The sequence below is a fragment of the Labrus mixtus genome, chromosome 23, assembly GCF_963584025.1.
Source record: "Labrus mixtus chromosome 23, fLabMix1.1, whole genome shotgun sequence".
Lineage (NCBI taxonomy): Eukaryota > Metazoa > Chordata > Actinopteri > Labriformes > Labridae > Labrus > Labrus mixtus.
Window position 1 is genome coordinate 7,512,109 of NC_083634.1, and position 26,531 is coordinate 7,538,639.

The window sequence follows — 26,531 nt, forward strand, 5'->3', positions numbered from 1 at the left end:
ACCTTCTTCTTTTTTTTTTTACTTTCGCTTATCATCACTGTTATTCCAGTGTCAGGTCAAACAGGGACAGAAAAAATGTATTATTTGTGATATCTTGCATTTTTTTTTACCTTCTGAGAAAACATATTTTTGTAGTCATTCTGTATTCAGGGATGTAAAATAATTTTGTATCCAATTAAGTTTCTTTCTCAGCTGATGTGCTCTATGTGTTTTTGTTGTTGTCTCACAGTGCTGAACCAGCTGGAGGAGCTGCTGAGTGACATGAAGGCTGATGTCACCCGGCTACCGGCCACGCTGTCCCGAGTCCCGCCCATCGCCGCCCGTCTCCAAATGTCCGAGAGGAGCATCCTCAGTCGACTGGCCAGCAAGGGCACTGAGACGCACACACCCCCGGTCAGTAGCCTTTCCTTCCCTTTTCACAAAAACAGTACACGATAAGATGCCACAGTCACAAGTTAAAACCTGCTCGTGCTGCCTGCGTTCAGTGGAAAACTAACTGTTGGAGGACGGCCAATGAAAATAAAGAGCCCATTATATTGTCACCCACCTGTGGTTTTTCTCTTCTCGACTGTTTAGTCAGCAGATTGTTTTTTTTTTTTCTTTTTTCAGTTACGTAACCTTTAAGAGGCTTTATTGTTATATTTTCTGTCTCCATTATTCCTGAAAATAAAAACCTCTCTTCCTCCATGCAGCCCATTCCTCCAGGACCCTACGCAACCCCTCAGAACTACGGAGCCCCCTTCACCCCAGCACCCCCCAGTGCCCTACATATGGGAGGGGCCAACTACACTCAGATGCCACCTGGATCCTTCATATCAGGTAAGTGTTTGGGGGCTCAAACTAAGGGCGCACTCACAAGATTCAAGCAAGATTGCCCCCCCCCCCCCTCCCCAATCCCCCAGTGGCCTGCTCTCACACTGCTCCAGGACTAACTGTGACCTCGTGTACATGAACGTCTTTACGTAATCATAAAGCGTGCTTAGTTTACAGTACGGGCGGAATCGAACAGTTTAAAATTTTTTAAAAGGGACTCTCGGACAAGTTGGTATTCCCACATCAGAGAACATGACGGCCACTTTACTGACTTTGTGGCTTATTTTGAGTCATTTTATTCAGATACAGCCAGAACACTTATTTTTTCCTCGATCATGGAAGTCTGTCCACGTTGTGTACCCCCGTGCTTGTTCTTGTGCATGAACTGTACCGTACCGAAGCACGCATCAGAGAGCTCACACTAGTCAAATGAACTGGACTTTAGGGGGAGGCGTGCTTAGGCATGGTACGGATTGCCTGGTGTGAGTGCACCCTTCTTTTTTTTATTTTCAAGATTTTTATTTTTGGGGCTTTTTTTGTGCCTTTAATGGAGACACAGGACAGTGGATAGAGCCGGAAAACCAGGGAGAGATAGTAGGGCATGACATGCGGGAAAGAAGCCACAGGTGGGACTCAAACCTGGGCCGCCCGCCCAGAGGACCACAGCCTCCACACATGGGGCGCGCACACCAACCACTGCGCCACCAGCGCCCCGCTTAATTATTTTTCTGAACTGAATTATAGGCAAATATCTTTTAAAAAGATGCCTTAAAATTGGTAAATATATTTGATTTGATATATTTTGAAGGCGTTCCACAATGAGAACTGGATTTAAAGTGTAAAGAATAGAGACGGACAGTAGGCTTCACCTGCCGATGCCAGAGCTCTACCTGTGAATCTGTGTGAGAGAGAGACAGAAAGGTGAGTGTGTTGCAACCAGTGATAATAATGAACACCATGAGGTATTGAGGTGTCCATAATTATAGTGTTCGAGTTGATTTATACAACAATAAACGTGTGTTTGATCTGTTTGGCACTTGGCGAGCCGTACGATTCAGACCAGATTGATGCTGTTAGATGAGTTAGTGAAAGATTCCTATTTATAAACTTCATTTACATGGTCGTAAAAGATTTATAAATGTTGTAAAGTCTCTTCTGTTGCACTGGAGGAGAAAATTACCCAGATGATGTCAAAGTGATGTCATCAAAGTAGTTTCTTCTTGAGCTTTGAGGCTAATAGTTAATAACAAAGAGAACTAATTACAAACTCTGGGTATGAGTTTGAACGATGCAGGTGTGGAGTGTCAAATGAAAGACTGGGTTGCATTACAGGAAATGTAAGATTCAGCTTTTTGGAACTTGAACCACTGTTTGGTGCTCAAAGCAGGGATGTATTTGGCTTTGCTGCTCTGATTATGACTGTTCATCTTTAAAGCATCTTTTGAAATTCATACAAGTATGTGAGAGTGAAATGTACCTTTATATATTTTAAAGCATTTAACTCTACAGAAGTCACTATTTTTATGAATAAAAAAAAGGGATAATTTCTCTAACATTCCATTATTTCTTTAAAAAAAAAAAAGACAGGTTGCCATCTTTACAAGAACCTTTATGTTCATCATCAAAACCAAAAAAATGGTCGAAGATAATTTTTTCAAGTTACTTTTCATTATATCTGTGAAACAGATGTCTAATAAAAGTTTTAGCAGTTAGGATTTTCTTTTTCTTTTTTTTGCCAGGATCCTCTTTCCAAATAAATATTTCTTTTCACCTGGAAAAAAAGTTTTTTTCATGGACCTTGGAAATATTTTCCCAGCAGAAACTTTTACCTATGAAAAAAAAAAAAAATGTTGGTGGGTAAAGAGAAAGGCAGACCTTGATCACCACATTTTATTTTTTTTTGCCTCTTGGGGCTACCATAGAATGTAATGAAGAAAACACATGCAGATCAAGCTCACTAATGACAGTTTCTTTTTTATCTCTGTAGTTAACAGAGAAACACAAGTCCTGCTTTTGAAGTCTGGACTTGATTAGTTGGCAACTTTCACTGATGACAGGTCAAACCAGTCCAAAAAGAGTCTTCTATTTTAAGATATCATCAGAAGAATTCCAGCTTTATTTGGTTATGTTGTTGTGGAAAAACATTTGTTCAGGCTTCATGAAAATGACTGACTCTGGGAAAGTCTATACACTTAGTTTTGTCCTCAAGTCCAGGTTATTTGACTCCTTCATTTGAAAAGTATCTTAAGTGTTGTAAAGAACTATCTGATGACTTAGAAGCAGCACCCAATTAAACACTTTGAAAGGACACTTTATCTCCTGAGCAGCTAAAGTTGTGAAACCTTAAAAACCCAGACAGGACTCCATATTGGAGAAAAACACATGTAGCACAGTTTCTGATGTGGCTGCCAGACAGACACCTGAAATAGACATTACCCAAATCAAACACATAACGTGCTGTGCTACTATATTAAGGCATTTTCATCTCTTAACATGTCCAACCTTGAAACCTCAATGCTTGGCTCAGCAGTAATGACATATTGTGCAACAATAAGAGCACAGTCTGGATTGCTATCAGACCTGTCTGAGGAGTGTTTTCTTTTCCAAGCATGTTTATTTTCTCTTTTGAAGTTCGATTGTGGCTCTCATTACTCTTGAATCGTTAAAAAAAAAAGAAGGTTTTGGCCTCCCCTGGCCTGTAGTCTATCAGTGCATACAGGAAGTTTGTGAATTTAGTTTCTCATAATTAGTTTGTTAACAGCATATGCTCACCAGGCGCGCTCTCTGCTTTGTGTGTGTATTCGTGTTTGGATATGTTTAGATAGCAGAGATAACTGGTCAAACCTGATTATTACCCAGTAGCTTTGCCCTTAAAAAAAAAAAACCCACAACACCTAGCTCCCTCCTTGCCTCTCACTCAGTGAATCTTGATTTATGTAATTGTAGACCGAGACATCTGTCAAAGGCATTGCATTTTAGTGAGCCAGGGCCTATCTCTGAAAATGTCATTATGCTCAGCCCGTCTGAAGCCGGCGGTGCCAAGAAAACATTCAGACTTTGTGCCGAGGTATTTTGAGAGGGACGCAAACCACAGAAGGAGTTTGGTTGTGTAAACGTCGTGTTGTGACTTGTGAACCAGCAGAGGGTTGGGCTGCGCCGAAATAGTCGTGCCAGTTGTGTTACTTTGGGGTTTTTTTGTTTTTTTGTTTTTTTTTTGCTCATGGGGGCCTCGATCTGAACATCCTGAACTCTGGCACGGCACAAGCATGCAGCAAACGAGGCCACATTCATGGTCCTGATTGGGGTCACAAGGTTCCTGACCTTTGTGATCTCAGCAAGGGAAGGGAAAAAGAAAAACAAATATTACGGAGTTACAACAACAACAGAACTCTGATTCTGTGACCTTTTAGCTTCTGTGCATTAATAACCCTCCAATGAGAGAACAAGTACAGAAAACATAACCAGAAATATGCATGTCTGCTGTGGCACTTTTTTTTTTTTACTTCACTTTCACTACTTAAGCTACACTCTGTGAACTGATGAAAAATGTGAATGATGCAACAAATGCTCCAATAAAGGATTGTTTTATGCTGTTTTACACATGGTGAAATTCAGCATTTGCTCTTGAATTGCATTTTGGGGAAACCTGTTTCTGCCATCAGTACTGCAAAGAGGAAGCTACTCATCTGCACACAGAAGGAGTTCCACATTCTAGACAAAAGTTCATCCGGTAGGGGCGTAGAAATTAGGGACATTGACCTTCGAGTGGAGTGAGCCCTCATGACTGCAATCGCCTTCTCCACCGAAGAGATTCTTTAAAAAGAATCCCCTACAGGGACAAGTAAAGTGTCACATTTTCCTGCCTCCCCCTCTCAGAGTCTCCACTACAGTCTGCCGCTTGTCTGCCCCCACAGAAGCCGCCGCCGCTGCCGGGGCCACCGGGGGAGCCGCTGGAGGGTCGGCCGCCGCTTGCCAGAAGACGAAGGAGCACGATGTGGGGCAGCGGCAGCGGGTGGTGGACCTCTGGAAGGATGGCAAGTCGGAGGGCGCCATCGGGCAGGAGCTGAGAATGCCCAAGTCGACGGTGCACAGCATCATTGTCAAATACCGCCTCAGCAACACGGTGGAGAACCTGCCGCGCAACGGGCGACCCAAGAAGCCCTGAGGCGAGAAGGAAACTCCGAGGGAAAAATCGACGAGAAAGAAGAGATCAAACTTCCTGACGTTGACAAAAAAAAAACAGATATAAAAAAGGAGAGAAGAATACCTGAACTCATGAGAAAGGACCCAAGGACAGAGCACAGTGACTCTGCTGGAATGTAAGGAATAAAAAGGGAGACTCAAAAACTGACTTGATGGATCGATTAAGGAGGGCAGGCCAAAAGGAGAGGGCATTAAAAGTGGCATCCATTAAAAGAAAACACTCAAAATGAGAGTGGAAAGGTGCTGGCCATGAGATCAGGCACTAATGATGCGTGGGGGGAAAATGAGGCAGAGAGAGAGAGAGAGAGAGAGAGAGAGAGAGAGAGAGAAAAGAGAAGACCTGTCTGCAACAAACAAATCCTCTTGCAGAGAGAGAGAGAGAGAGAAGACGCTGCTGAAAAGCATCTGATGTTAATGGAAAAGATGCTAGACTTTGCAGGGTAGGAAAAAAGATGGTATGTTAATGCAATCACAAGTTTGTCAAGAATTTTGATATGCAGGAAAATGCAAAGAAATAAGGACTTGTTCTGTTTCTTTTTTTTTGTTTTTTTCTAAATCTTCTCAGACAGACTTCTTTCTTCTGTTTCTCCCTTTGCGCCTAAAAAAAGATTTCCCCCCGGATCAATTCTTCATCTGCCGGCAGACTGAACAAGCAGGTCCCCTTGCTTTGACCCTGTACTCCCTCATTCCTCCACACTCCTCCGTCTCCGTCTCATACACACATATACAGTATATATATATATATATACACACACACTTTGGACCTCACACACAACCTATAAACCTGAAGAGAACTTAATTTATCTGCGGAGTAGAGGCAGATTAAGTCCAAACTTAAAATAGAATGGAGCTTAGTGGACTCAGGATACCATGCAAAAAACAAAAGACTGCAACAAAAAAAAAAGAAGTCTAAGTATAAAACACAGCTTCCCATGGACTCCTTTGCCCCTGAATTCCTGAGCCCAAACAAAAAGTGAAGCAAGAACTCTAAATATAAAAAAGAAAGATGTTGCCTTTAACTATTACAAGCAGATTTTCTGACGGACTGATTTGGAGGATTGAAATGTATTACAAAGCATATTTACTAACACACCTTTATTACAGGGGAATACTGCTCCAATGATTTTACATATCCTGTCTTTATGCCTCGTCACATACAATATCAGTATTTAGGAGCGGAGTCAAAGGCTGTAATCTGTCATCAAAAGATAAAGGGAGACTCACTTTGAAGCCTGAAGAGACTTCTTTTGGTTCTTTAAGCTCCTTTTATTGTGACAGCGTGATGGATGCCACGCTGGAAAATGTCCCCCAAACTCAGACAAAATAAAACACTCTGGACTGTGTCATGAGTTTTCCAGCTCCGTGTGTGTCTGTCTGTGTGTGTGTGTGTGTGTGTGTGTGTGTGTGTGCATGCACTGTGTGTGTGTGCATGCACTGTGTGTGTGTGCACTAGAGCTGTACATTAGCGTGACATCCCAGACGAAAGAGCTGCACAAACTCCTCTGCCTCGAGTCGTGAAAAATCGGTTACACAGTTCATTCTTTTCCAGGACATCTGAGTATTTCTAAACTCAGTCGTAATATTTCCCCTTGTGCTCGACGTACAAAAGACGAGATAGGTGGCCAGCAATGAGAATTGTACTTGTGGGTACATTTAGGAATGCTGTGTGTGTGTGTGTGTGTGTGTGTGTGTGAAGGAAGGGCCTATATTTTCATCAAAACTTTATAACTTTTAGGCCAAAACTAAATCCCATTTTCTTTCGCAAATTCCCAAGCAATACCTTTTGACACCTTACTTTAATGAAGAGAGGCTCTTACAAAAGCTGTTTTAAAACTTCACAAAATCATCTAAACTTTAGAAATCAGTCGTGTTTTTTTTCTACATTTCAGAGTTTCATCGTAGTAGAAAATTAGCGAAATTCAAACTTTTCAGAGTTTCACTTTTTTCATAATAAATTGGGCAAACTGGTTAATGTGATGTAAAATGAGCCGCAAACCGACACACATACCTCTGTAGTAGCAAAACTTAAAGGTGCACTGTGGAGTTTTGGTGGTGACATGTAATGCTAACATTAGCCACGCTCTGTAAACCAGTTTGACATGTTAACAGACCACAAATTCAACCCACAAATGTACTGTTTTGTTTTCACTTCCCTTGAAAACACCCCAAGGAAACAGTCAAAATTGAGCACATTTTATCTCATTGGTTTGCAGAGTGTGGCTAACGTTAGCAGGGCTAGCACCACTAGCCTTCGGTCCTCCCTGCAGGTTAACATCCATATGCTCATGCTGAATGAGGTTATGCATTGCTCCAGTAGATTTGCATTTTAACCTGATATAGCCTTCGAAAATTTAATCTCAATATCTAGAGCAAAATGTGCTCAAACATATGAGATGTGTTCTGTTCACTGTGCTCGTTTACATCTGGGTTGTAAAGAGGGAAGCAGGCCTTGCCCTGGATAGTGGGGTTAGGCTGCAGTTTAACTGTCATAGAGGGCCAACATACACAAAGATTAGAGACGACTAGTAATTCTGGTGCCAACTACTACTGAGGGTTACTACTGTTAACTCTTTAGGGCAGGACACGCAAATCAATTGAACTGCTTTTGCAGACGCTAAACCTTTGCAAATGAGAGAAAAAGATAGGCTGGATGCAAACTGCGATGCCGAGCAGATAGCGTCCTGAGTGCACCTGTCTCATTTGTATCTATGTAAATGAGTGAATATTAAAAAACTGAAAAGTTGCCCACTTAGTATGCATATAAACTTAGTTGTAAATACCATCTCATCCACAAAGACAACAGTCTGCTGTGGAGCTATTTAACACCAGACCTGTATTAAAGAGGTCATATTATGCCCTTTTTGGGGTTTGTATATTTAATCTATGTACGTACTAAAGTATGTTCACAATAGATAAAGTTATAAAAAAAAGTGTCTGTTTTCATGAACTGCCGCTCCACGCTTCTGACTCTCTCTCTGAGGCTCTGAAGTGCCCACGTTCAGAGTCCCCACGTGTGCCAAGTCTGATCTGATTGGTCGGCCTGTCGGCTCTGTCGTGATTGGTCAGTCGCTCAGCACGGTTCTCGGAAATGCCACACCCCTTTTACCATATTGGGAATGCAGCCACTTTGGCTCTGCGAGGGGAGCAAAAACATTAGCACCTTAGCACTACTACAGAAGTTAACGGGTGTGCAACATGAGCTGCTGGGCTTGCCACAACGAGCCAATGGGCTTAGATCAGTGATATCACACTGACAAGACATCACACTGACAAATTTTTATCGAGGGGGGCTAGAACCGAGCGTTACATGCAGCTAATGCTGCAGCTAACAGGAGGACGTAGGAGAAGCCGCGTTTCCGCGGACTTTGAATTTTTGCACATAGATGTGCCTAAACATGCACAGGACACATGGAAAACACACTAAAGAGCATATAAAACCAGAAAAAGCAGAATATGGGACCTTTAAATCGGCACAATTTCTCCTCTTTTTCTCTCTGCTCACTCAAATAAACGCAAAATAACTGCACAATGCACTCAGCTGGTGGTAAATAACAGTACATATTAAACATGTCCTCACCTCTGAATGCTGTCAGCCTGTCACTGCAGGGAGAGCACAAGGGAGCGATGGGTGAAGAGGTCAACATTTTGATACGTTCTCCCATCTAAACCAATTGTATTACATTTTTTCTGTTGCTCCAGAAGTACGATGCTCTGGTTGCCGCTGCAAGTTTTTCTTTATTGATACTTCACTTGGCCTGAGCAGGTACATGGCAGCTATTAGAAACCAGGGTAAGGCGTATACATGACACAGTATCCAGTGTTCTCCCTGAGTTCTACAGGTAGCAACATCTGGATATGATGTTTACATGCACAGACACAAACGGGACAGGCCTACTTAAACAAATAAAGAAATAAAAAAATGGGATTATCCCAGATCAAAACAGGGATGCGGATGGAGACTCAATTCCATTTTAACACAGTCATTTACTATTTAATCCTAAAGAGTAAAAACTGATAAAAATGTATTAATCAAAGTTTAATGTAGGAACTATCTGATCACAGAATAAATGACCATGACTAAGTGTGTGCCTTAAAAAACCTTAAATATGTTGTTTTTTAAAGTAATGCGGTGTATGCACTTCCTTAAAAGTAACTACAAAGAGAAACATAGACATTTAAAATAACCTCCCGTAAGTGAAATACATAAATGTCAATTTTACCTCCAACCGCCTGAAGCTCACAGATTTATGAAAGTAATCTAAAATCAAGCCGGAGCTTCAAGTTCCTGAACAGTCGACGGTTCAGACCCAGAAAGTTGTTCCTGATGAAAGGTTCTGGCAAAGAAAGACTTCTGCAAAGCTTTGCAGCATGCAAATATGTGGCATTTCCTGCCAAGATGGCAGCGCTCACTTCTATTTGATAGTAGGCAGGACCTACAGGGGAGGGACGGACACAGGCTGTCATGTTGGCCAGGAATGATTTTTAATAACTTTCTGGTCTGGAGATGATCCCCGCGGTGAAATGATCAAGTCTGAGTCGTAATGGAGACTAACAACGAGTTAAGTTCAGAACCTTTCTATCTTTCTAACAATGTCTGCGTCTGTCATGAAGCTGCAGAGTGACTGGAGGAAGCTGCAGAAATAAAGACCGTAGAGGAGTGCTGCAGAATGGATTTGGCGTCGAAATGAAATGAAAAAGTTGAACATGCCAAAGGGAACTCTTATCTTGTGTAATTCAAGTGCCTCACTGAATTCCTCCTCCTGTTTTATCTCCACAGACTCTTTACCTTATTCGCCCTACTCTTTGTTTTTACAGGACATGTATTGATATTACAAGTATTTATTTACAAGAGGCAGTAATTAAGTCACTTGTGTTTATTTCAGATAAAGTGCAGCCAGACTTCAACAGAATTCTTAAAAAAAAAAAAAAGTCAGAACCAAAAATGTTTTTTCTCAGTGGCCCTAATCCTCTTCCGTAGTCCAGAAAGTAAAACCTAAAAGACAATATTTATGAGATTTAACTTCAGGTAGTCACTCTGTACTATACTACACCATTTCTTTCAGATCCTTTATTTGTAAAAAGGTCTTTTCGATCACAGCTGAAATAGGGACTATTATTATATATATATATTATTATTATAGCAAATTACATGAAATAATAGTGACATAATTACTAATATTAGTAATATGCAAAGTTTGGGTTCATGAAAATCTGAAACAAAAACCAGTTTGATCAAAATCTACTGGCAAATTTAGTTAGATTTTCAGGTAAGGATCCTTTATTTTTTTAACAATTATGACTTTGAAATTTACTGATTGGGATATTTTACAGTTGAAAAATGTACTTGTGAGCGCTCTCTGATGGACAAAATGTTTATTGTGAAAATGATTCTAATATTTATACAAAAACACCTGCACATTTTTACAGAAATGTCACTTTTATAAGCTCTTAGATTTTGTGCTTCCAGAACACTTTCCTGTTTTTTCTAATCCGTCTTTTTTATCGGCCCTTTCCTCCTCGTCTCTGTCTCCGGCTTCTGCATCTTTTCTTTTTCTTTTTTTTACGCTTTACTCCCATAATTCCTCCTGCTCTTTCACCCAGTCTTTACCTCGATTTGTTTTGCTTCTTATCTGATTTTGTCTGGCCCCCAACACACTCAAACACACTCACACTCACACACTTAATAACCCTGTCTCTCTTCTGTCTCTACATTCCCCTCTGTTGGCCTCCACTGGCCAAATGCCATACGTTTTCCCAAAAGTGGTCCCCCTCTGGTTCTAGACACACATGCAGTTACACCCCCCCCCCCCCCCCCCCCCCCCCAACATCTCCAGCTCAATACACTCTGTATCGTATCTTTGATCTGCACAGGGGTGTTATGACAGTTTATCTTTCCCTGTGGTGAGAGTGAGAGAAGTACGCTGTTGGTCTATTCCTGGCTTTGTTTTGAAAGGAGCGCTAAACTCGCCATTCCACTCCCTGAGCAGTTTTATGATAGCGCACAAATGTGGAAAGCACAGATTCTTTGGCTGGCCAGCTGTGCAGTTTTGTAGAAAAAAGTGAATTTTCATTTATGTGTGTTTGTGTGTCTGTGACCTCGTTCGCTTATTTGTGTAGGAGAGTGACTGTGTGTTTACTCACTCTCTGCTTTTTTCTTTTTTTTTTAATGTTAACGGGATTCTGTTATGATATGTGAAATATTAATGTAGGTAGTTTTCTCATTAAAATAATTATCAAAGTATGAAGAAAGTCTGGATGGAGTTTGTTTGCTTGTCAAATCAAAGCTTAATTTTAAAAGTGGCATAATATCAATAATCAATCATTATTCTTTAGTGGTATTATTTTATACTTAAATGTATTTATTATTAAAGCTTTATTTCCCAAAAACTTTGCATAATGAGGATGTAACCTCTCCTTGTCATCCGTTACCACCCCGGCCAAGATTTCAATTGATTTCAAATCATATCACTTCTTAGACAGGACTTTGATCCAGATGCTCCTAGAAGTGTTTGTGGTGCAAATACAGGATTTACAATAAAACTAGCACATCATATTAGCTTCAAATTAAAATGTCAGAGTTGGGGTCTTGAACGGCCACCTTCCACCAGATGCGTGTTCGGTCCGTCTGCGCTCCCTTCCAGCAGTGGAGCTGATAGGTTTTCACTTTATTCAATGTGTGAGCTTCCACTGGCTCCGCTGCGCTGCGTCTGAGCTCCAGCAGCCCAGAGTCCTCCACAGCAGAGTCACAAGGCTTCTATTTTTGCCGGATATATAATATATATGTGAATCTGACATTGCCTTAGTTATGCTTTAATTATGAATTAAAAAATGCTTTTCACTACATACTCCAATACAGCAGGTGGACGTATGCACTTTAAAACACGCACATAACCATCATTATGTCATCATGCATAGGCATAAGGGTGGTACGCATTTCTATATCTCTATCCTGATTGATAAGTTGTTTTGTTACGGACTAAACTTCACCTTACTCTACTCTAATACTAGTACTCTAATATCATATTATGCTGTTGTTGGAGATATGAACACAGAAACTGGAAAATGTTTACTTAAGTATCAAATCATAAGATAACTGGGGATATCATTTTCTCATCTTATCTTGTGAGTTGTGATACAATCAAACTTATTTTTAGAATCAGTGAAGTAGTCCCCTAACGTCCATAAGCACGACTGCAGTTTTCAGGCACATTGGCTTCACTGTTGAAACCAGGACGCTACGCCCATTTGAATATTTTATCCATCTGCAACTGTTTTTCGATGAATGCTTCAAATTAAAAAGTCGGAATCGGGGCCCTGGAAGCCTGGGGGATATGTTGCAAACCCAACGTCTGAAGGGCTTTTGTTCTCATGTCAGTTGGCCGTGGGTTAGCATCTGTTACGTTTGATTGATGTAACAGTCAATCACATTTTGAAATGAGGTTTGTTGAGGCTGTAGGGGTCGAGTTATAGCTGCATTGTGTGCTTCTCTTATTTCTTTATGTTCCGTGTAATGGCGCAGCGTGTGCACTGCAAATGATGTGTGATTTATGCTGTTTGTGCTTGTCGCTGAAATGTGCTTCTCGGAATCTGAATTTTTGTTTGTTTTTTTATTTATTGACACTACTGCAGAGGCAGTGAAATGTTTGCAGCACTTGAGTCCAAGACCAAAGGGTACAAAGGGTTTCATATCATATTGATCTTCTTGTATAGTATTGTACTGTATCGTATCGTGCTGTTATGTACAATCTGGCATTGTATCATATCATATGTTACCATAGTGTATCCTATTGTACTGTATCATCTGGTATCTTAACATAATGTATCGCATCACATTTTAGTATCATATTGTATCCTATCTTAAGGGAAGGTTTGGTATTTTTGAAGTGGGTTTGTTTGAGGTACTTATCAATAGAAAGTATATTAGCCACCAGAGATGTTGTTCAGCTCAGCGCCTCTAGGGGGAAAACAGCAGGAGTGCAGACACTGAAGTTAGGCTATACATTCAAGCAGATGGGGACGTTTGCTCCATGTAATTTTGCAAATGTCACAGCGCTTTACTTTTCCGATAGCTTTTTGTTATAGCACTACTTCAGCACACACCGCATAGTCTAAATATTCTTCCACTGGCAGCTGTTTTGGTTCTGAAGGCTTCAAAAGAGACAAAAAATCCAAACATGAAAATGGCCATTTTTATATCAACATCAAAAACCATCCCTTTGTGTTGTTACATATTATAATATTTTGGATTTGGATTTTTTCTGTTTTCTGTCTGCGAGAGAAACATAAAAAAAAAAAAAAACCTCTTTGCTCTCTTTCTTCCCCTGCAGTGTTGAACGGACCTCCCATGTCTGTGAAGAAGGAGCGGGAAGCGGAGCTGCTGATCAACCGGCGGGAGCAGCGCATGGGAGAGGTCATCTGCATCGACGACTAGACCACACACACATAAACTGAAACCCGTCTGCTGCGAACACATCTTCTCAAGTTCTCAAACTTCACTCTCTGCTGACTGGTACTCCATGAAAAGCTACAATCTCACACGTACACACAAACATTATACACACACGCGTACCCCCTGCAGTACATAGTCTCATAACTTCTTGTGACCTTTTCTCGTCTGCCTCAAACCATTATACTCCTCATACACGGCCTCCTAACACAGGCCTCCTCCTCCTCCTCCTCCTCTTCCTCTTCCTCTTGGGATGTTTCTAACCTCGTCTACACACACTTTACACACACACCACCTCAGTCCTAAAAAACCTTTAGATCTCTCAATACACCATGTAACCCCCCCCTCCTCCCCCTCCTCCCCCCCCTCCTCCTCCTCCAATCTTGACAGGAAGCTGCATGTGAAAATCATTTCTCCCTCTGCACTCCATCCCCTGAAGCATGCTCTAATCACAATAACGCTGAACGTGGAAAGGAAGGGAGAAAAAAAAGAAAAAAAAGAAAAGAAGAAGCTGTGCCTAATGTTGACTATTTGGAATTCTCAAACAAATACTGGACCTGTGGTCTTTCAGTCTTTGCAACTTTGCGGCTCCAGCTTTTTGTGTTCATTCAAATAAACACATGCAGCAAGTCGTGATAATAATAATAATAATATTCAGGAATTGTTCGACCACGTTAAGTATTTCCCGCCATCCCCTCCCCACTTCTACGTTCGAGTATATGTACAGAGCTTTGAGGTATTTTTTGGGGGGTTTAGTTCCAAGAAAGGGCCTCGCGCTATTTTTTGAGGAACCTCCTATGAATGTTTATAACCTTTCATAAGCAAGTCAGTGTTATTAAAACGGATCGATCAACCCGAACACTCCTTCTCTCTTCTCTCTTTATCAACCTTTTTCCTTTTTTTTTTCTTTCCAATTTTTTTTTTTTCTTTCTACAAAAAACCCTGTGATATACTTTGCATATTTAAACCGCTCATCCGTGTTCTCTTTGTTTCTACTCTGGCAGTTATGAGTATTGTTGTCGTTGATGTTGCTGTTGTTCTCGCTATTGCTATTTGAGACAGAGCTTCTACCAAAAGAGACTTTTTTTTTGTATGTATGACACACAATGCACCTGTTTGGTCTATAACTGCGAAAGAACACAAACAAAGAAATTGAGCTAACTTCAGAGGTAGATATATCACTACTTCTCTTCGCTTGTGTTTTAGATTTGGGGCTTGCAAATGACATATTCATGTATAGAAAATAGGCCATATGTAACCCTAGATGCTTCCCTAAGCAAAAAAAAAAAAAAAATGCATTCTACCTAAACTAAGTGAACATCCGTGGTTATTAATCGCCGAAATCAAAGGCTGGAAATCCATTTTATAAACCGCATCATTAATAAACGCCTTAATAAACATTGCTGAGGAAAGAAATGTAAAATCACAAACCTGATTGAAGACCCTGATGTCAACTGTAAATTGTAGCTTTAAGTTCAAGGTAAAAAAAACATAGGAGTTAATTTATTCCCTAAATCCCAGGCATAACGCTAATCTTTCCTGGAAGTAATCAGTTCATTTTCTAAATTACGTTTCATACACAAGTTTTGCAACCCCTGAACTAAAACATTGTGTAAAAAAAATAAAAAAACAAGCATTTAGGTAATTTTTCCCACTTTTTCTTTGTCCTCTCTTCAGATTTTTGTGTTTATTTCTGGGTATCTTGTGTCACCGTGTATGTAGTGGTGCCTATCAAATGAGTGGCAGTTAAAACATGTCAATGATGACGCAACTCCTTTTTGTCTTTCTTTTTTTTTTTTGTTTATAATAAAACTGATTGAAATCATAAAAAGTACCGCTTGGATTGTTTTCTTATGGCCTTTCACACAATGTCATACTTTATATCCACCACTTTGGTCGGGTTGTTAAAGTTTGTTCAGATATTCTCAGTTACTTGCTGACTTTGGTGATCCAGTTTTTTTTCTCTAGCACCACCCTGAAGTTAAAGTTTGTGATTTGGAGTAAACATTTCCCAACCACATTTGGATGCATTGTCATTAAATTAAATTTGCCATACATATTGTGGGCTAAATTCCAATCACTATTGTTGCTTAACAAATCCTTTCAGCTTTTACTTTGTGTTAAAAGCAAGCGGCAACCTCCAGTTGTGGACAAATGAAGCCAATGTGGAAGTACAAAAAAAACTGCAGTTCCTCAAGTGTCCATATTAGGCAGGATCCAAAAGATCTACATATCCCATGTCAACATGTACAAAAAAAAAAAGTTTAGTCTGAATAGCTGATGTCTGTACTGACACACACTGTATACAGTTCCATGTCTCTGGTGACAATATGGCAACCACCATCAAAGAGCTTCAAAAGTCCACTCCAGAATTCAATGGTCAATGTTACTGATACAATGCCAGTCTATGGAAAATAGGTAAGAGGCTAACATAAGCATGCTAACATATTTACATAGTAACTAGCCCTAAGCTTTTATACCAGCTTAAGATCCACATTGGCACTGCTTAGCATGCTAGCATGCCCACCTTTGCATTTCAACCTAAGCAATGCTAGCTTCAGCTGTATAGACTATAACCTTCAGATATTTTTCAGATAAGGTAAGGCCTATCTGGTTTAAATGTGTTTACTTTACAGAATAAATAAAGCTGTGTTGTAGTAAATTTAAAGAGGTTTCATTGTAATGCCTCTGAAGAAAAGTTTTTTCCAAAATATGCTCAGCTAGTAGTGTGGAAGAGTATAGTGTTTTGTTGTTTTCAAAATAATAGTCTTTAACTAAAGTACCATGGTAATAGTTTAAAGGTCCCATATTATGCTTTTTCTGGTTTTATATGCTCTTTAGTGTGTTTTCCAAGTGTCCTGTGCATGTTTAGGCACATCTATGTGCAAAAATTCAAAGTCCGCGGAAACACGGCTTCTCCTACGTCCTCCTGTTAGCTGCAGCATTAGCTGCATGTAACGCTCGGTTCTAGCCCCCCTCGAAAAAAAATTGCCAGTGTGACATCATTGTCAGTGTGAGATCACTGATCTAAGCCCATTGGCTCTTTGTGGCAAGCCCAGCAGCTCATGTTGAACACCCGTTAACTTCTGTAGCACGCCCACGATATGCCGTAGCCTGCGGTAGCACAGTAGTGCTAAGGTGCTAATGTTTTTGCTCCTCTCGGGGCCAATGGCTGCATTCACAATATGGTAAAAGGGGCGGGACATTTCCGAGAACCGTGCTGAGCAACTGACCAATCATGACAGAGCCGACAGGCCGACCAATCAGATCAGACTTGGCACACGTGGGGACTCTGAACGTGGGCACTTCAGAGCCTTAGAGAGAGAGTCAGAAGAGAGCCGGTAAATAAATGTGTATGCATCACTCATGGCCTTTAAAAAGATTGGGACTGGGGCGCTGGTGGCGCAGTGGTTAGTGTGCGCACCCCATGTATGGAGGCTGGTCTTCCCAGCAGGCAGCCTGGGTTCAAATCCAGTCTGAGGCTCCTTTCCCGCATGTTATTTCCCACTCTCTCTCTCTCCCTGATTTCCAACTCTATCCACTGTCCTATCTCTCAATTAAAGTCTCAAAAAGCCCAAGAATAAATCTTAAAAAAAAAAAAGATTGGGACTAAGAAACTACATTTAATGTTACACAAGTTTTAATTAAAATCTCAAAGATGTAAATCCTGAGGAATAAAAACGAGCCATTCAATTGGCTCAGTTTTACATTTACGAAGGATCAACCTGTGTTTGAAACTAAGCAGCGGAAAAGTTGTGATGGCTTTCGATGATGCTGAAGAGGGAAGATGTAGATGTGGGTGAATGTGAAAATGATGGAAGTGTCTCTCCTCTTCATGGTGTTAATCCCTGTTATTTCTCTCTCAAGCGCACACACACACACACACAACAACAACATTGAAGAGTAGATAGTGATTTATGACTAAGTGTGAGGAATCATACTGTTCTGTTTAACAGATTGATGCAACACAGTTCACTATTTACTGTCATCTTTCCTTTCTGAGTCCCACTCTCTTATTTTTAACATTTAGGCATTAAGTTGACGTTTTTGTGTGTGGAAACCGATTAGGCTAAAGTAACAAAATTAAAACAAATTAAAATGTAAACAAACCAGTTCATAAGGGCCTCACAAATTCACAAAAGTAAGCAAAAGTCCAGTAATCACTTTTTTTTGGCTTGACTTTGGGCTTCACCAACTTTTGACAGCTTCATACATTTCATACTCACCTTCACACACAGGCTGTTTATCTGGACGTTTTCATTATATTAGTTAGAATCAGTTTTTCAAAAAACCAACCAATAACTTTTATTTAACATTAAGAGAAGCAGGATGAGAGGAAATGAATATAAGAAATGTCCACCCATTGCATACATCATCATTTTTAAGAGAACTACTTCACAATGCTTCACACAAATTTCCAAAGTGTTAACAAACTTTGACAAAAATAGGAATCAGGGCAGGGAAGTGTGCAAGACTATGTGTGTATTTGTGTGTGTGTGCTTGTGTGTGTATGTGGAGGGACAAGGCATGTTTTTCCTCAAAGGCCTTCAGCTGTGTGGTTTAGGTTCAGATTCAGGAAGTGAACATTTAGATGTCTGCTGGTGTGTGCCTGTGCATGCAGAGGACACTCAGGAGAGTGAGTGTGTGTATGTGGGTGTGCAGTATGATCGGTGCTGACACTGGTATTTGGGGTGCATGGGGGTGTGGGGTTGGTGTGTGAGCAAGAAGGGCACCAAATGGGAAGAGGAAAACGATGAGGAAACGTCTAAACTTCAAAATCGTACTTTTTTTCATCTGAAAACATGAAGGTTTGGCTCCAATTAAAAACACAACGTTCACTTCAGTAAAGTGCTGAGCTGAAAACCAATGTGGTCCGTCCACAAAAACTACTTATAAACAAGAGTGGGCGTGCATAACCCACTGCTAGAAATATACACGTTTGCATTGTAGCGGAGAATATTACAGAAAGCAGAAGCAACAAAATACAAGAGAATGACAGGAGTTTCCAAAATATCATAAAAATTAAAGATGCAACAATCTTCAATCCAAGATGTAACCATTACATAGTAGAGAAATTGGGAGTTTTATTCTTTCCATATTATTTCAGATAAGTTGTTGGTTTGGACAAATTATTCACATAAGATCTACTAAACGATCTGATTTAAAAAATCAAAGGTAAAAATTGGGATTCCTTAGTTATTTTTAAACCGAGCAAACAATGTCCCCTGGCATAGCAAAGTGCTAAACTGATTAATCAGTTTAGCACTTTGACACTAAAATATTTTAATGTTGTTTGACAAAAAAAACTTTCAGACATGCATGTAATTCACTGAAGCAATCCCAGTTAGCTTGCCTTTCATTTCCCAATCATTTGAAAGGTTTTTTCTTTCAAACTTCTGTAAATGTAATTTGTTTATTACTTTATATCAATCTCACCACCCTCAGGTATAGGTGTTTATGGTTGATTGGCTAAAATGCCTTTAAAAGATTAGCCAGGTTAACAGTTTACCTGCAAAAATTAGCATGCTAGCTTTGCGGTCATGCTAGCTTGCTTACATTAGCATTAAGCTCAAAGCAGTCCTTGGCTTCATTGCAACCTCAGAGAGGTAGTATAGTTGTAAACTGTTAACCTGGGGAACAAACCTTACAAACCATGTTGGATTTGTGATCATGCTAGGTTGTTGACATTAGCATTTAGTATTAAGCAGCAATGGGTTCAACTCAGCCTTAGAGAGCTCATGGTTTTAACATTGTCCTACTGAGTAAAATATTTGTTTAACTTTTAATTAACATGTTAGACTGCAGCTAAATGAACAACATGTTGGCTTTTTTTCTATGGACTGTTATAAAGCTTGGTCTTACTACACTAGAACTGTGACTATTCCTTTGGATCAGTTAGCAACTTTTTCCAAGTTTAAAATCAAAATCAATTTAAATTCACACTAGAGCTTATGAGAGCATTTGAAGGGCATAAGAACAATGTTTTCATTATTTACAAGACAATTTGCTGATTGTGATTATTGGCCATAAAACATATAGCCTATCAAAGGCAGAAAAAAGAGACAAAGCTATAATTAAAGATGTGTGCTTTGCTGACTATAACAAATTTCCATCATTAAAGCACACAATATACAATGCAATACCTTACAATCAAATTTCAAGCAAAAGAGCACAAATTCACATCCGTGTTTTTAAAAATATACCCATTCTTTACTCCAAACTTACACATAGGGAGTACTTTCAGAAAAAGGCTTAGAGTAATGTCACACTTCTTTGACACACACAGAACACACACACATAACACACACTCACACACACACATTACTGGTAAGGTGGAGATCATAAAATCAGTATACAAAAAATGCTTGATTCAAACACACAGACGCTGCACTGTATAAAATATCACTGACAACTCATGTAGGCTGTTAATAGTGTCTGGATCTGACGCTTGCAGAAGCTTTGAGCTTCTTGAGGCTGTGGTGATATAAAAAGTGGAAAGTGCAACTTTACTATCAGTCTTATAAAGAGAGTGTAAGCACGTTTTATGACTTGATAAGAAGGCTATTTTCTTTTTACAAGAGTGTCTTTATCTGTAGAACAGCTTCCAGCCATCATCTGTTCTCTGCAGACGTTCATAAAGGCATTTTTTTTTTCCACTTTGTGACTTGGTTTTAATCCAGAAGTCTGTTTTTCTCCAGTCCAAAACAGCACAGCTGTCCGGAGAAAAATTCCACAACAACTTCCACAAATGTTGGGTCTGTCTTTCAAATTAACGTCTTTGGGAAGAGGCTGTGGCACGATTTTATGTCCCCATTGCTTATGAGTGTTTTACCACATAGAAAAGAATGTCATCTGCGTAAAAAGTTAGTTTTTTGGTCCCGGATGAGACTAAAAGCTTCAGTTAACTTTAAAGATGCTGAAGATGTGAGGGGAGGCTGAAGGATTTCCCACAGTATGGAGTCTGAAGGACGAGCCTGTGATGGCCTGCAGCTCTGTGCCTCTATCCAGTCGCAGCAGGCCGGACACCTGGCACGGCTTCAGGAAGTGGAAAGGGTGCGGTCCGGCGGAGGGGGTCGTCCCGTATCCCTCCATGCACTGCAGCTTCTGAGGCCTCTGTCCACTGGTCACCACATCCAGCTTCACATACTGAGACTGCTGCTCATTGAACAACACCTACAAAGACAGAGAATATAATCCTCAGATTATCCATCAGACTTCCTGGCTGGTGTGGTATTAGCGCGATTAACTTTCCACCAGTTCTTTTGCTGTCTACACAGACTGTTTCTCCTGCATACACCACGGCCTGCTGATACCTGAATGGTCAATTCAGATCTGGCTATAAATACATTACAAACGGAAACCAGAACATTTTCCATGTTGAAAACCCAGACCCCTGTGTACAGATCCTACATTTCTATGTGGAATCCATAAATAGAGATTACTGGTTGCCTGGTAAGTCTGTGTAAAATATTCACAATACGTCTAGACTCCACCATTTATTTAGCTTAATTTATTGTTCTTTAGCTTATTATGCTAAATGTATGTTCACAAGCTAGTTGCTCACGTTGTCTGTTAGCTAGTTTGATGATTGGCAGGTTGTACAAATTGTTTTTTAAAAAAATTTAAAAATGACTTTATCTACATCTCAAGATGATGGGAGTTGTGAGACTGGACTAAAACAATAAAGGGGCAGCTCTACAAACTATGAGCTAAAAGATGCTAAAATTCTCTCAAGAACTTGGAGGAACTACACATTTAAGGGATAATTCTCTATGGGTTTGTCACTAACCCATAGAGAAAACAGTAGCTAAGTAACCTTTGTGGTAAATAACTAACTTAATATTACATACATACATTTGATCCTTTGTCAAAATAAAAATATCATTTATGCATATTTAAAGTAGAGATACAAACACAAGGTACAAGAATGTTAATAAGCTGCAATTCTCAGCACAAACTCACCTGGCAAAACAGGAAGTAGACCCCCGCTTTCTCCACTGTGAAGGTGCCTTGTTCCTTGTTGTACCTCACCGCTTTACTCATATTCAACATCCTCTCCTCCCAACCTTTTATCACACCCCCCTCTCCAACTAGGACACACAAACAGACAAATAGCCAAGGTTAAATCTCTCATAGGTCAAAGTCTCACAGATGAGCCTCTGTCCTTTATTCATTTTACAAATCCTACCTTGTTGAGAGGAGACTTTGGTAACTGATGAAGAGGACAAGAGACATTGAAAGAGAAAGAAAAAGGGAAAGTCAATTAAGATTTTACGACTGCAATTGTATAGGGGTCTATGATTGAAACCACTTCAGCAGATGCTACACAAGGCGACCGTAAGTGATCTGCCAAGATACTTACTCTCGAAATGAGACGCTGCTTTCTTTCCGTTTCCATTCCTCCCTCGCGCCGTCCCCCCTTCAGAAGGCAAAGAGAGACACAATATTAGTTTGACTGGCACATAAAAATACTTGTGGCTTTTTGATAAAACAATCATCCCTGTCTGTGTGTGTCTAATAACACAGTTTGTTAATTTGCTGGCATTTCGATTTAACCTGGCTCATTTTAACGCGACTAGCAGATGGATATAGGATTTCCTTTCACGTGCTTCAATATATTTCCTCAAACTGTTATTTTCAGGCAGAAGCGTGTGCCTCTTAGGCTTTTTTTTCTTTCCTGTGGGGGATAATCTTAGTGCCAGCTGGTCGCAGTCATGTAGAAAATACAGGAGATGGAGAAAGAAGAGGAGAGAGATGGAGTGAAGGAAGACGGAAAGCAAGGGAGGGGGGAAAGTAAAAGCATTAAATGTAGCCTGAGAGGCAAAGCTAGAAGCGCTAAATAAGATAAATGAAGTGCCGGAAAGAGAGAGTCAAAAAGGTCTTTGGCTCAAGAACAGAGTGAAGCAATATCTTTGGATAAATACAATAAATAAAACACAACACTTAAAGGCCAGAGCTGCAGAAAGGCTGCTCTTGTTTCTCTCTAAAGAGCCGTTTTCGCTTCAGACTAGAGGGAGCCTTTAAACACAGATACATCTCGTATACTGTGCGTATGAACTGTGAAATAAATGCTTTATATGTTGAGTAGCCCAAACATTGGGCCCCTGCCGTCAACCCCGGAATATTGAGCCCCTGCTAAAATAACTCACAGGTGGGTGACCCTGTAGTTGCAGGATTCGCTATGGGTGAGAGTTAAGCCCTCAGGCCGGCCAGAGTTTCCTGACTGGAGCTGTCAGTCATCCGGAGAGAACATAACAGCAGTGTCCTGGTGGTAAACTTAGCACAAACTGAAAAAAGCTGTTTGGATTTTTTTCTCTCTCTGACGGTGATGAATTTCCGAACTTGTTTAATGCATTTTGGAAGAAAAAGTGAGATTTCACACTCATATCTGCAGGATTTCTCGGCAGGTATTTTGGCCGGGCTTGCGGATCTTAAAATGGATCATTTGTCAAATTGTTTTTTTTTTTCCCTTCCTTCTCCAGGCAGAAAAGCGCATCAGAGTTCACCCTCGGCCAAATGTGAACAATCAAGCCATCCCGTGATGGTGACGCAAACAGGGGCTATAAATACGGCAATGATAGGTCATCAAATATCACCGCTTTCACAACAAATCATAGCTGTGTCAGTGGTGTGCTCAGGGGGGGGTGAAAAAGAAAATCAATTTCACTGTCCAGAAGCGTGCAACAAGGCCTCGCTCCCTCGCCAGCTGGTTTTGTGGGATCCGAGGGCCGCTTTGGTCAGACCTGTAATTTCTGAAAATCCAGCTGCCTACTTTTTCCTGTGTCAACTTTTAGCAGCGGGTAGTGCCTGCTGCGGCCCCGCTAGACCTGACCAAAGTGGCATGTGGGCCAAGAGTGGCCGGCGTTTGTGTTAAATGTTCTTCCCAAAAAAACAACACAGTGCACTTGGTAAGTATTGTGTCTTTTCAAAGCTCTGGGGAGGACTTTTAATTTGAAATACCGTCTCTTTTCACTCTTTGGCCCACAAGCAGCTCTCGCTTCTCCAGAATGAGCTGCACGATGGCTTTCCTCTGCGTGTTGACCTGTCCAGAGAGAAAAGCACCATTAACACATTTCCAATACATTTATTATGACTTTGTATCTGGTCCCACACAGTCACACAGATCCCACACAGTCACACAGACGACAACACAAACAGGCCCGTCTTTTCCAATGATCCTGCCCCTGCTGCAGAGCTAGCTTTAGCATCAGCCCACCACTTCCTCTGAGGCTGCAGTTGCAACACTTAATGCATGTTTTTAGTGCTTTGCATTCCTCACATGTCTTTACTCCCTTTCTGATTTTTTTTTTTTTTTGTCAAGGCAGCAAAGTTTTAAATCCTCTGGCTGGGGGCCCACTGAGTGACCGAAGGAGGCCTTCAAGAAGTAGGAAAAGGAGAAGCAGCTCAAGAGGGGGAAAAAAAAAAAAGTGTGTTTAAATTTACTGCTACTGTGGAAATAAAGGCAGCGAGTTGCTCTCCAGACGTTAGCTTGCTGGCTCTCATCAGGAGTTGGCCAATGGTCAAATGGACAGAACGGGGGCCCTTGGGAGAGATCCAGCATCAACACTCCACGTGGCCAATCTTGGGGTGTTTGTGTGTGTGTGAGGGAAAGGATAACATGTGTAGCTAATGTGTGTGTGTGTGTGTGTGTGTGTGTGTGTGTGTGTGTGTGTGTGTGTGCGTGTCTTCTGCAACCTGTCCTCCTGATCTCAAATCCAGCACAACCTGGTTTGGAAATATCTTGAGACGAAAAGAATTTCCATCAGCTCCTTTTGGCTGCTTTTCGAGAAATAATTTGCCCCGTGATGCAACTCATGCTGGAAGTTAACATTTGCTGCAAGTGCAAGCAGCTGAAAAGCTGCACTTTGCATCACTTGAATAATGCAATGCATTCAAGACAGATTGTGGCACATTTAACCCCCCTAAAAAGGATAACATCCTACATGTTGCACATGATTTACACTTACTACACTTCACTCTGCAGCCTCTGTGCACTCAGTTGGATATAACATGCTCACGTGCCAAATAGTTGAGGCTTTCCAGTAAATTGAGATAAAACTGGAGCACAACTGGCACCAGACTAATTAAACATGGCGGGAGGGGGGAAGGAGAGGGGGTCAAAAATAAGCAGTAACTTCACCACAACTTGACTGCACTTATTGGTAAGCAATAAAAGTGCCAAGCAGAGAAATGGTGCAATAAGAATGGAGTACGTGCAAAGGGGGGGAGGAGGGGTGGGGGGTGGGGGTGTCAGGAATTGCATTTTTCCATACACCCCCCAAGAAGATTCCACAGGAGCGAAGTTATTAAAGAAGTTACGTAAGGGCACTTTAAGGTTTGCAAAAGTCAAAGCGCGTAAAAATATTTTCGACACAAATATGCATGCTATTTGTAGTTGTAATTGTTTGTTTGTTTGTTTGTTTGTTTGTTTTTTTTTTAAAAACCTTACGAACCTGCTCCAGTCGGTCTTGCAGGACTTTAAAGGACTGCGACAGGTCCCGCGTCTGCCGCCAAGTCCACGCCGTAAACAGCGCGCTGCACGCGGCCAGGGACAGCGCCACCAGGGCCAGAGACGCCCAGACGACCCGCAGCTTGCGCACTCGCCTCCTCTGCAGGATCCGATGCATGTTGCTGCAGACTGCACTGCTGCTACTCCTCGCCTCCGCCGCAGACCATCCGAAACCCCCACTTCAACTCCATTCCAGCAGCGCGTCAAGTCCCTCCAAATGCATGCCCGTCCAAATGTCCATTTCGGCGAGAAAGTGGACACGCTACAGCTGCTTTTTTAAGGACGCGCCGATCTTTCTGATTGATTTAATCTGACAGATGATGGTTATAAAGCAGCAAAACATCCGCTCCTTCCTCCACACACACATCAAAGCCACCGTCCTCCGTGTGCGCGCGCCGTCTCCAAACACCAGAAAACTGTGCAACTCGCGCACATCAACTGTTGCATCCTTCTCCTTGCGATTCGTTGACTCAGCTCTCTTGTCTTCCCTTTAAACAGCGTGCTGGGGGTCACTCTATTAGGCAGGCTGAGACACACACACACACACACACACTCACGCACACACACACACACGCACGCACGCACTCACGCACGCACGCAAACACACACACACGAGGACTCTCCGAGGGGAACTTTCCGCGTCACAGCTCTGATGTTGTGATAACAGCACTCGCCGTGGAAATCAACGTGGGAAGCGCAGGTTAAACATTCGAGGTGCACCGGAGCTTCCACTGCTGCTCAGATCACTTTCATCAACTTGCATGCCGTGAAAAAATGTGCCATTCACGCCAGTGACCGTTCCGTGTGTGACCACACGGCGGCAGTATTGTATAGGTAGAGCATAGATTTACAACAGGCTGTTCTGTGGATAATGTGTAAAACAGGGTGATTAACAGGTGAGCCAAAAATATTAATATCGACAGCCAAGGGAAATCTCCCAAACAAACTAAAGTTATTTTAAAAATGAACCGTACAACTTTTTTTCATGGATGAATCTGATCATTCAAACTACAGAAGTTATTTATCATCCGGAATATGTTGTATTGCTTTTGCAGCCTTATTTACTTCAAAGTGATTCTTAAACAACTTTAAAACAGAAAATATTTCACTCTGATTCAGGACATGTTGAATTATCTCAGGAGTTTCCCAACCCTCGTGTCACACACTAAGTTCCTCGTGACTTTATTTTGAAAAGATGCAATGATTTCTGACGTGACACCTTCTCTTACCCTCTCTCTCTCCCTTTATACTTGTTAGGGGCCAAAGGGTGGGAAAGCATCACACAACAAAAACTCATGTTTAGAATATCATCTTGGGGGCCTTGGTTTTTTAAGTTAGCTTAGACGTCATTATTTGATGTATTTTCATGTTTCATTGTATTACATTGTCTGGGTAAATCATTTTTTACCAAACACTTGTTTTAGCCTTCAATGCATCACTCTCCTGAATGACGTCCTAGATTCCTATTTCTAACTATATATTTTCTTTAATTAAGACTTTTTTGTAATCACAGATTTTACATTTTTAAATTGTGTTTATAAAGGAACATATATATAAGCC

General features: G+C 41.0%; 3 protein-coding genes across 6 annotated transcripts in view; 1 reads left to right on the forward strand and 2 right to left on the reverse strand.

The window, feature by feature from the left end:
- chd3 (chromodomain helicase DNA binding protein 3) overlaps positions 1 to 15,293 on the forward strand; it is a 47,312-nt gene extending 32,019 nt beyond the window's left edge. For 3 of the 4 annotated variants that reach the window (XM_061032088.1, XM_061032086.1, XM_061032087.1), the window contains exons 38-40: positions 230 to 393; positions 693 to 819; positions 4,728 to 6,359. In XM_061032088.1, the coding sequence (XP_060888071.1) occupies positions 230 to 393; positions 693 to 819; positions 4,728 to 4,978 (542 nt within the window). In that variant the 3' untranslated portion in view covers positions 4,979 to 6,359. Of the gene's footprint in view, positions 1 to 229; positions 394 to 692; positions 820 to 4,727; positions 6,360 to 13,343 lie in introns of those variants that run through there. The other variant, XM_061032090.1, reaches the window with a different exon arrangement.
- The window catches only part of tm4sf5 (transmembrane 4 L six family member 5), a 394,180-nt gene that overhangs the window by 80,294 nt on the left and 287,355 nt on the right, over positions 1 to 26,531 (reverse strand). The window lies entirely within an intron of this gene.
- On the reverse strand, positions 17,742 to 25,703 carry tnfsf12 (TNF superfamily member 12). The gene is made up of 6 exons (XM_061031030.1): positions 24,916 to 25,703; positions 23,423 to 23,504; positions 21,825 to 21,881; positions 21,651 to 21,674; positions 21,425 to 21,552; positions 17,742 to 20,635 (listed from the first exon to the last, which is right to left on the reverse strand). The coding sequence occupies exons 1-6, from the start codon at positions 25,087 to 25,089 to the stop codon at positions 20,360 to 20,362; spliced, it is 741 nt and encodes a 246-aa protein (XP_060887013.1). The 5' UTR covers positions 25,090 to 25,703; the 3' UTR covers positions 17,742 to 20,359.

Bases quoted from the DNA above. Each gene is read 5' to 3' on its own strand.
- tnfsf12 (XM_061031030.1), bottom strand. From the start codon at position 25,089: ATGCATCGGATCCTGCAGAGGAGGCGAGTGCGCAAGCTGCGGGTCGTC. The intron at 23,505-24,915 runs GTTCGTAAGGTT...CTCTCTGGACAG, and splicing joins TGCAAGACCGACTGGAGCAG to GTCAACACGCAGAGGAAAGC. The intron at 20,636-21,424 runs GTGAGTTTGTGC...CTGTCTTTGTAG, and splicing joins TCTACTTCCTGTTTTGCCAG to GTGTTGTTCAATGAGCAGCA.